Source organism: Brienomyrus brachyistius, chromosome 16 (genome assembly GCF_023856365.1).
Source record: "Brienomyrus brachyistius isolate T26 chromosome 16, BBRACH_0.4, whole genome shotgun sequence".
Classification (NCBI taxonomy): Eukaryota; Metazoa; Chordata; class Actinopteri; order Osteoglossiformes; family Mormyridae; genus Brienomyrus; species Brienomyrus brachyistius.
Window position 1 is genome coordinate 14,673,225 of NC_064548.1, and position 11,338 is coordinate 14,684,562.

Genomic DNA, 11,338 nt, shown 5'->3' on the forward strand with positions numbered 1-11,338 from the left:
GTCATCGGCTCTTATGTATTTGCTGAGATAAATTCAAATGGCAACTCTTTTTTGGCCTGGCAGTGAATAAATGCTTTCATACCTACCTGGTATTTGGTACATATAGTATTTTTTTTATTACAACAAACAAAGAAGAAAAATTAAAGAAGTGACAATAGCCATGAAGGAATCAAAGGTGCACATACAGGTTTATTGAATTTTATGTCACAGTTCTGGTGTTCCAGAAACGCAAAAGGTTTCTACTATGAAAAGATTTGAATTATGGATGCAAATGTTAAAAAAATGAAAAAATGTGTTGAAGTGCAATCATACTCTGAGAAATTAGGTTGTGAACAGTAGTACAGTCCTACCCTGCTTTAATAATAAGTGGCTACAGAGAGCTTCCGGCATAATCATACAAAGAAGAAATGTACACCCCAGTGTTTCTTGATATCAATATAGAAAATCAACAAATAAAACATTAAATGTTAAGATTCAAAACACTCAAAATTAATAATATATAAACAATAATACTAAAAGTAGAAATACATATTAATGTACAGCATTTAAACTTATGGAAACGTAAAGTCGGTCATGGTAACCAGTCTAAATATTTCAAGAAAATGTCTCCATCTAGTGGTAATGAGAAAGCCACCGCATAACTCTTTGATCTTTCAGTTTCTCACGAATGCTTTGACACATTTCTCAAATGACATTAACATTTGTCAACCAACAAGAACTTAATTTCTCATTGTTTAACATAAATTTCCAAATGGTTCAGTACATGTTTGCAGGCCGTCTTATACAATTGTCATAATTCGGCATACCTTTCATTTTCTTAAGTCTGATTGGTCAAATGTATTATGTAGTTTCCCTGGGTATTCATTTTAAGTGATCATCGTCTTAGCCACCACATACCCCCCGATTGGTGAATTTTACCTGCAGCACTCCTGCCCACCCTGATCAATAAGTTTTATCGCTGGCACCCCAGGCTTTGATTACGATGATCATATTTGTCTTTCGGCTCCAAAAATAACTTATATGACCCACTTAGGGGACTTCTACCCATGTCAGCCCAGAGCCCCCATAGAAATGAGTCCGCCCATGATATACAGCATTCACGTTTGCAGGAACATTCACTTAATGCTTTGCTGCCTTTTTAGTTAATACTTGCAAACATATAGTGCAAACAAATGAAATGTTTACGTGATCATGTTGGTTTAAAACTATGATTTTACGTCTGTCAAAGTGTCAGATTAATCGTTTCAAAACCTCTCCTAAAGTCGCTGAATTTGCGGCAAGCATCCGATACGCCCATGAATCTTTTGATTCGATCAGTCAGTACGTTTACATGCACACTAAGAAAACTGAATTATTGTGTTAGTCCGACTAAAACCGGACTTTCAAGTTCATGTAAACATGTTAGTCCGACTGAAATCGTATTAGATTGAATTTTTCGATGTCGGACTAAGACACCAAGATAAAGCGATGTGAAATCGATTTACACCTGCTTATATTCAGACCAAAACTGGCCCAAATGTTCTGCGCATGCCCCCCGGGATTTGACACTGAAGTAACAGAAGAGGAGCATAGCAGAGACGTAATTTGTCCAGTTTCACCGCTCAGCTAAAGGGCACCTTTCCACCGCCCAGATGCCGTACTTTTGGTACTTCAAGAAAGTACCAAAAAGTACGGTACTTCAATATGTTGGTTTTTCATGCGATATTAATACCAACGTCACACACTATGTACATCCAATTCTTACATCACTATAGTCAGCTAGATTAAGCTAGACGGATACATGATAAATTTGTTAAAGTCCTTTTTTGTTTCATAAATACCCCAATATATATTACAACAAAATCACATTGCAATACTTGAAACTTTTCCATGATGTCACGGTATATTATACAAAATTATTTCCTGTTATGTTATCCAGATTTTGTTGTATCTGTTCTTCCGACCAGATCGCAATTAAAGCTTGCCTCACTCCACGCACCCATTACTAATATTTTTTTTACGCATGTGACGTAATAGGTCAACCCCCAGTACTAACAAACTGAATGGAGCCATATCGCCACCTATTGTAACGGAGTCGGACATAATTCGGTCAATAAATCGATTCTCCTCCTGTGCATGTATTCTGGAACAAGGACAGTAGTCCAATTAAATGGCGTAGTCGACCTAGAACTGTAGCTCGATTTAGCTGTGTATGTAAACGTACTGACTAGCATACCATATTTGGCTAATCGATACCTCATGAAGTTATTTAAATAATTAAATTAATCAGTTGAGCTATTGGTGTAATAAAACAAATACATGAAATTGCTGACGTGCCACTGATGACAGATTTGGGAACCAACGCAGTGTTCTAGTCCTCCAACAAGATATCAGCAGTGTTTTGCAGAATACATTATGTTAGTTTTTATTATCTTACTGTTAATTTGTATATGTTCTAATGGTAAATCGTGCTACTTTCTGAGCAGATATATGCACTTACTACCCAGATAAATGGCTTTACACATTTTCTTTGACTGTCTAAGACTTTCACACAGTACTGAATATTAAAATATTCTATATTGTTTTAAATTTGAATGAAACTACAATAGTTTTTAGTGGTTCTTTTTGTTTTAAAAATAAACTTTATCTTGTTCTAAACCATTTGTCCTTAACATGCTGTGCTTAATTATACATTCTCTTGCATGATTTTATTCAACAAAATAAGCTTTGTATTAAAATAACCTGACAAAATCAAATTACAGTTTAAAAAAGGAGAAATTCACAGTAATTTGGAAAAATGATATACATGAAATGAAAACCAGTACAGCAGGTATACATAAAGTGACATTTTCATACACAAAGAGATTTATATGCAAAAATGGGTTTATATACTCTATTTCACATCAGTTTCAAGTGATGGCAACAAACTTTAGAATATAGAGAATAGCCCTTTCTGCAATCTCATTCATTCCGTCTTTTGGTCACATACCCCTGTATTCATAACAATGGTCAATCATAGTATTTCATTAGATAGAACATATGCCTTTCATGACGAGACATAGCACTGTATTGGGAAATTGTTTTTTTTTCTGCCTAAGATTTTAAGTTCGAAATGTGCAAACAGGTGCTGACTGCAGTTCTGACTTTAATTTTATAGATGCTGATTCTATGTTTGTAGATAAATCTTATCATCCTACAATTCATGTGATTAAAATGTGGTATGCATGCATCCGATGTTTCAAGGTTTCAGCGTGTTGAACGATAGTCAGAGGGCCAGCAGTTCTTGAATCACTCATCACGTTCAAACAGACTTTTACAACATTTGTGTTCCTCTTGTCCACATGGTCTCCAGTCAGAGATGCACTCACTCACAGTCGTCGGGATTGTACAGTGTCTGGGTGTATCTATGGGTCAGTGCCACTCAAGGCCTATTGTCCATGGATCTACACAGCCAGGTCATCATTCCGCGCCCGGCTGCTGCAGCCGCTGGTCTTGCTGGAGCGACGTTTGTCCTTAAAGAAGCTGTGGGAAAGCAGCTCGGGAGGGCCGCAGCCATTGGACACCTCGCCGCCCTGCGAATAGTTCATCCGCAAGAAGTCCTCTACCTCCAGGTTGTCGTGGCTTTGGTGACGCTCGGTGGCCAGGTTGGCTGAGTTCTGCTGGTGAGCCATCCTATCATTGAATATTTGGCAGCTGGTAGCGTGTGGCCTAGCTGCCACTAGGCACTGGTTGAAGTCCGGCGGAGGAGTGCAAGGGATGGACGGATGGGCCGGGCCTTCGGGTTCAGGGGCCATGGTCACTATGGCGCTGGGCTGGCGGTTGAGGGTCCTGGAGGTGGCACAGGCCCTGAGGCACCGCTTGGACTGCTTCCATGCCAGATGGTACAGCTCCACCACGCTGAGGAAGAGCGAGACGCTCGCCACCACCAGCATGAAGGCAATGAATATGTTCTTCTCTGTCGGCCGTGACATGTAGCAGTTTACTGGATTGGGGCAGGGCCATGTGTCACATTTATAGAGGGCGTTCAGGAAAATGCCATAGATCATGTATTGTCCCACTATAAACGTCACCTCCATGACTGTCCGGATCAGAATGCTCAAGACGTAGGTCTTGAGCAGGGCCCCCTTCAGGTGAATTTTTGCCATTCCCTCCCCCTTCCCGGACTCCTTCTCCTCGGGATACACCTTGTCCCCGCTCCCGCCGCCCCCGCCGCGGTCTTCCTCCTCCTGCTGCCGCCGCTTCTCCTCCATGCGCACCGTGTGCATGGCATGTCCCATGTAGATGAGGGAGGGGGTTGAAACAAAAACAATCTGCAGCACCCAGAAGCGGATGTGGGCGATGGGGAAGGCGGCGTCGTAGCACACGTTGACGCAGCCAGGCTGCTCCGAGTCGCACATGAAGTCGGACTGCTCATCACCCCAGGAGGACTCGGCCGCTGTGCCCAGCACCAGGATGCGGAAGATGAAGAGGACGGTCAGCCACACTTTGCCTACAGACGTCGAGTGCTCCTGTACTTCTTCAAGGAAGTTTCCCAGGAGACTCCAATCACCCATCACAGCTCACAGCTCCTCCTGATGGGGCCTGGGTGAGAGGGGAGACAGGGGAGAAATTAAGTCGAAAAACCACAGAGGAGACAACAGCCATCCGATGCTCTTCACTTCATCGGGGAGACTCCGTTGAAATGGAGATGTTTGTTGGAGGTGTTGTAGCAACCTATACCAGTCAGACATTGTCAGAGACAATACTTGTACAATAAATCTGTTCACGCTAATCATCCACTGTACCTACAAACTGGAACCTGAGTATGCTTTATAAATGTTGCATATGTTGTATATACCATATGTTCACTGACCTCATCTACAATAATCAGCATCTTTGCACTCTGTACCATTGCACTCTGGTCCTTTGGCTCAAATCCTTACTTGTACATGCTGTACATTCCATAACTGTATCCATAACTTTACATATACTATAAATGCTTTTTGCTGTATGTCTGTTCTGTGCACGTATGGAAAAAATGGATTCCCTGTATGTGAAAATATACGTATAAAGCAGGAAAATCTGAAGGATGGATACTGCTGTATTTTTGCTTTGGGATTGCTGTAAGAATGTTCCAGTAAAAAAAAAAACACACACACACACACACACACATTTTCCTATCTTTCCCAAGTTGACCGAAAGGGTGTGAACACCCCCAATGGCTAAAAAAGCAGTCTGATCCCTTTCAGAAATTACTGTTTATTTGCTGGTCTATTTATTTGTATATCAGTTCACATTGAAATCCCCGATAGCAGCAATGGTGCTCATTCTTTTAGGATAACAGCTGTCTGGGGAAGTTCCTGCTCTTCACAGACTCACTCTGTACGGTGCCTCGACTGCAGAGGGGGCAGTAGGCATGTGAAGTACCAGTATAAATAGACCCTCTCTCCCAGAGGGGCCTCTGCAGATTGGTCAATCCAGCGCTCCGGTCACCCCAGCTGAGAAGGAGAACTTTTCCCACAGCAACTGCTGCTGAAGCTCTGGGAAAAGCAAGCATCTGGTGCTGGGACAGTTTAAAAATATACTAAGAGATAAATAGGTCTTCGTTATGATCATTGGGTTTTTTTAGGGGCAGACCTACGGTCTGTGTATGATACAGATTCCTAAACCCCATTTAGATCAGTGAGCAGCTGTCCTGATTGAGATCATGGTTTGTACAACTTATGGTCTTTCCCCATTTACCACCTGCTCTCTGAATGCATTCGACTGCGGTTTCGGTCTTTCATGCAGACGTTAAATATCCAATTCAATAGATATATAAGTGTTTGGATTCATAGCATTGTTACGAAAAAGGAAATGGTCAGTTAAGATAGAGTCATTATGTTTTTTTCCAACAGGATTTAGCAGAACAAATCAGTCGCTATTATATAAACCTTGGGCCTGTTCCTCTGGACCCTCGTCATACCGCACATGCGGTGACACAGTCCCCGGAACACCACAACCGCTGGTTTCATGGTAAATTCGGAAAGAGGCGGATTAGTGTTCCTGGAAAAGCCGGCACTGTCTGGACCCTTCGGGAAGTTGGCAGCACTGAGTCACTGACTTCTGATCGCCAAGCTCATCAGTCTGAGTTTGTATAAAGGTATTTAAGTATGAAAATCCTTATTCTACTCCACCTATTATTTGATGTCCAAAGGTAATTTTTACTGGAATGCAGTGATGGAGCCCTGGCTAGACTTCCGAAGTAACACAGGAAACGGAAAATGTGCACATGCTGTTTGCACTGGGATACAATTTTAAATGATAAGAAATTATTCCTCTTCGAAGGCTACTCAGAAAAACGGAAAATATTCGTAACGTATTGTGTCCTCGTCCTGCATGCAAGACAAAATATTTAATATTTACATTTGCGGTTGCAAATAAAAAAGGCTTAATAAGTGAAGATAATGCAGTTGCCTGAATTACTGAGTAAAGCGTGTAAGTCAATAATACAATGAAAGGATTTCTTACCCCCCCCAGGTAGTGAAGCACCATCAAAATAAGTTTCCAGGCGACCACATTTTCCCTCCAAAACTGAGGAATCTGAGGGTCCGGCTGCTACAGTTTCGTCGGCATGTGACGCGACAGGGATGAAGACGTTTGTGCTCCTGGCATGGTGGACTATGTGCATTTAGTGAGGGTGTTTTTTTGGGTGGGGGGGGTGGGGGGGTGGAGCAGAGGCTAGCAAGATGCCCGGCATGAATACAAGCATTGGAAATGACTGCAATGGCCAGCTGTTCAAAGCTGTATTGTCCGTATATCCTCCGCATACCTAACAAGAAATTCAGCCTGTGTTCACTTCTTATATTAGGCTGTGACCACTTGTTACATCGTAACATAATCGCTCAATTTCCAAGAGGACACTATTCCTTTGGCATGAGTTTGTTTAAGGCTTAGTTATTCAGCATGTGTGAATTCATTACTCTTGGAAGGAGACATTAAAATTCATAACTAAAAAGGGGAATATTTATTATCCTTGTAGCAAAACAGAATTAAGTAGAGAAAATCTGGAATAGTGCCTTTGTCTACATTTCTTGAAGGATGAGACTGAAAACCCTCTTCATTAGTGGTCATTAATATGTGATAAATTTTAACATAAGCTAATATAACAAGCAGAGTGAAATTTCAGTTGGTTGGCTACCCATATTGATGTCATACAAGTTCTCAGCTTCCACTTGTGGGAACTGAATCCCAGATTCCCCGGCGACACGGGAGGAGAGGATGTACCGAAATGTCCATCTATTTTAAGGTTGCTGTTTTTAGTGGTGTCTTAAGCTTTTTTTCTTCATCAAGGAAGTAATCTCCAACAATATCATTTCCTGTTGCCTTTTTAAGAGATCGGCCTCTTTAACAAAGAAGAGGAAAGAGGGTGTGGCTTACTATCCGGTTGAAAGTTCAACATTAATGAACAAAGTACCATTTAAACTTTGACAAAAAAATATACTGATCTTAGTAAATTTAAGTCACGCTGTTAATTTTATTCATCTATGTTAGGGCGATTAGAGGGAAAGTGGTTTAAAAAGAGGTTTTTAGTTACTATAACCCTATTGTTGTTAGTTTATGTTTATGTTGTTAGTGATGTAGCACTGAAAATAAAATTAAAAAGCAAACCTCAATAGTTTGAAAGTCACTGCATTATCATACAGTGTATAAACATGAACGTGAGCAGGAAATGATTTATATACAGAAAGGTTTATATAGACTTATGTACTTTATATACTGGATACTGAAACCAAACTTAAACAATGTTACTTAAAAGAAATAATAAATGGCCCTCTGCAATACAAATCACAAATCTGTTAAAAGTCTATTAAAAGGACTAATAGGTTTAGACTGATAACCCCGAAATTACATCTATTCAGTTATTGCACATTTTGCTTCCACGCTTCCCCACCAATTTTGCTTCCTTCTTTCCCCACCAATCAGGCGATTAGCTCTAATTCTTCTGTCTTAATGTCCATGTCTTAAAATGTCATATTATGCGTATATGTCTCTCGAGTATTTATGTTCCATTTCTTACTTCTCATTTGCACTGTGATCAACGAGAATAATGCCTCACCTCAGTGTAAGACTCTGTGCGTCATATATTTGAAGCTGTCAATAAAAGATGCTTTGAATTTGATCCGTTTAAAAGCAAACAGAAGATCGAACCCGATGTAAAAGGAAAGATCATGGAGACAGGAGTGTTAAAAGGACAGAAATGACTGCGTGATGGTTTTGGTAGCTGAGGCAGCTAAGGTCAGCAGGCCTTTCCGTCACCTGAGAGGGATGCAGCTTTGATTTTCTCAGAGGAAATAGTTGTGACTAAATGCTCTCAAGATTGGGGCGAAACAATGACCTGGGTAGTATACGGTGCCAACCGCCAATGGAAAGTGCCAGAAAATATTTCTCTGGACACGTAGCGTGATGAATCACGGGAGCAGAAAACAGTCCACAGACGCTGGCTTGTCTGAGACAAAAATGACTCTTCAGGAAGGAAGGAAGTAAAAAATAGAGGTGTGATGAAATTATTCAGTATTAATGTTGAAGGACAATGGATGGAATCGGAAAAATGTTTCTCTGGTCACTACACAGACACACTTGAGACCCCCCCCTTCCTTTCATCGTTCGGTTCTGCTTCAGGCAGGACAGTGAAACAGCAGGGGGCAGGATTGTCTTTCTCCTCTCGCTGTGCTGTGTATGAGCTGTTGACGTGGTTTCACACCTGTTAAAATTATCGGATTAACTGATTTAATATATTTAACTGAATACGTAAATTATTTTACTTTTTTTTTTCAAATTTCGATTTAGCAAATTCGCTAATCGACTTTATGGCTTAGCGCACCCCCTCCCCCTCCCTCTGCTGCCACCCGCTCCTTGATGGCGGGATGTTTTCCTCCGATACATCCTTGGCCATCCTGTTCAGGGTCCGGCTGTAGTGTGGTTCTGCCAGCATGAGATGTCAGACATTTCGCCAGTATGGCGGCGCCCCCCCCCCCCCGCCCCCCCCCAGCCGCTGAGAGTGCCGCGAAGCCGGGTGTCGCTCTGGCCGCACCATAAGTGGCTCTCCTGATCGCGGCACATTCGGCAAGCCTCCCTTCATCCATAAATATTTAGAAAGCGCACTCATTCGTTCCGAGTGCCAGGACCGCGTGGTTCCTGTTCAAGTATTTACAGGGAGGGTGCGTGAGCTGCGATCTCGCTTCAGGCCCGAGGCCCTGGGGTGCGACAGAGCAGACTCGCGCTTGCGTTTCCATGGCGACCCGGGTCATGTGTCCCTGGAGTGATGTGAACCACCTCTTTGGAAACCAAATTGCTGCCTGGTGTTAAAGGTCACCTATGGTATCTTAAAATCCCAAATATTCTGAGACAGGGAAACTGAGAAACGCCTTAAAATAGCAAATATGACAGAGGTAAACTGAAAAGAGAGGAAAATGATGTTTTAGTATCTTTTATGTATATAACTTCATGGGAAAGACTGTTATTCGCCCGATGGCTGGTCAACAGAAACCAAATAACGAACAATATATCTTCCTGTTCCGACATATACAAAAAAAACATAGATCGGACATTTCATTTGTTCTCCATAAATGCAGCTCTTTATTTAACAGGTAACTGCTCAAAAACATGTTATTTTTTGTAGAAAGTATATATTTAAAACAGATTTCTTTTAGTGCCAAAGAAGCATCACCCTCTTTAATCAAACTCGGGACAGTGACATTTGGACATTGAGTTGCTGTGGTAACTTTGTTCCATGGCTGACTTAATGAAGATGTTGAAGAGATGTGGAAGTAACCCTAAAGGACTGGTTTCCCCAGAGTTTATTTCAGATGCTGATCATCGGAAAACAGACAAAGTGCACCTAAGGACTCTTATAGTAAAATTCGCTCCACTAGATTTAAACACTCAACAGTCATTGACATTGTCAAAGCATGAGCTCCAAAGACATGTCTATGAAAAACACCTAAAAACATGCCCTCCTTCATGACTTGAACTATGTCCTCACTCGAGACACAGCCCAGCACACCCTTTTCACATCCATCTCATCATTTTTCATGACCTCGTGATGTGCTGGACATGCGGGTACCTGCACGTATGCACGCGCAAACATGCGTCCCAATACATATCCAGGGCAATCCCCTTGACCAACATCTCAGAGTCGACCGCAGAAACCTTAGGTAATTCGGAATTTCTAACGAGCAAACCGAGATGCAGAGAGAGAAACCCGGGTGTCACAGCACAGCCGGAAGGCGCCGTTGAGCAGCCCGACAGAGAAACAACACGCAAAAGAATCAGAGGGTTCGCGATATTTCCGGTGACAACTCTCCCTCAAGGGAGCGCTGGTAATTACCTGCTGGGCTGCGGCTCGCTTGGTGGTGATGCTGCGGGCTGCCTCGTCTCAGAGATTTCCCTTTCAAGGGAGAGTCCAGGGAGAACTCCCCAGTGGAGGACGGCACGGTGCTGGTGGAGCACTGAGGAGCTCGCCGGGGGGCTGACGAACAGAAGCAGCTGCCCACGGCCGACTGTTATTTACAGCAGCGCTCGGCTTTCCGGGGATATAGATGCAATCTTACGCCAGGGGCATTGTAAGAAATGTCGGGCATTGCTGTTGTACTTCCTCTCTCAGCCCCCCCACCCCCCATGCCACCCCTCCTGTCATTCTCTCAGTTCTCCTCCTCCGCTCCTTGTTGTCGTCTCCTGGCGTCGCCTCCTGTTTCCACCCACCCGTCGGGCGCGTTCCAGTCCCGGGTCCCGCGCTCCCAACAGAAGAATACCTGCAAGGCACCAGAGGAAGCGAGATTGTACTGGAAAACAATGCAGAACCTCGGGCCCTCAGCTGGGTCATTAAGCCTCCAGCTGCTATTTCATTTCTTGCTATTTTTTTCTTATTATTCAATTTTATTTAGTAGCATGACCTCCAGATGGGGAATAAACAATGGTTGTGTGTTTGTGTGTATATATATGTATATATTTGTGTGGTCCAGGTATATCTTACCTTGTAGGAACCAGTTTCCTGGTCCCCATAGGAGAAAACTCTATTTTGTAAAAATCCATGACTGCAATGAAAAAACTAAAAATGCCATAACTCTTGTATTTTGCTTGGTTGCTTATGGTTATGGTTAGGGCTGGGTGGGGGTTAAGGTTGTCATAGTTAGCGTTAGCATTTCTCCCATAGACACATACACAGATTAGATATCTAAACCTTTCTGGAGACTCTCCATTCATTTCTATGGGAAAACCCCTAATCCTACCAATGAGAGCCTTAACCCCCACCCAGCCCTAACCATAACCATAAGCAACCAAGCAAAATACAAGAGTTTTTGCATTTTTAGTTTTTTGATTGCAGTCATGGATTTTTGTA

General features: G+C 42.5%; 1 protein-coding gene across 2 annotated transcripts; it reads right to left on the reverse strand.

Annotated features, from left to right (window-relative positions):
• Positions 1–171: 171 nt before the first annotated feature.
• gja5b (gap junction protein, alpha 5b) lies at positions 172–10,622 on the reverse strand. 2 transcript variants are annotated; one of them, XM_048978699.1, is made up of 2 exons: positions 10,328–10,622; positions 172–4,560 (listed from the first exon to the last, which is right to left on the reverse strand). In XM_048978699.1, exon 2 carries the CDS (start codon positions 4,530–4,532, stop codon positions 3,423–3,425), a length of 1,110 nt encoding a protein of 369 aa, XP_048834656.1. In that variant the 5' UTR covers positions 4,533–4,560; positions 10,328–10,622; the 3' UTR covers positions 172–3,422. The 2 variants fall into 2 exon arrangements, with proteins under 2 accessions (XP_048834656.1, XP_048834657.1); XM_048978700.1 differs by lacking the exon at positions 10,328–10,622 and adding an exon at positions 6,469–6,601.
• Positions 10,623–11,338: the final 716 nt, after the last annotated feature.

What these genes read in the sequence shown, in the direction of transcription:
- gja5b (XM_048978699.1), bottom strand. Translation starts at nt 4,532, where the DNA reads ATGGGTGATTGGAGTCTCCTGGGAAACTTCCTTGAAGAAGTACAGGAG.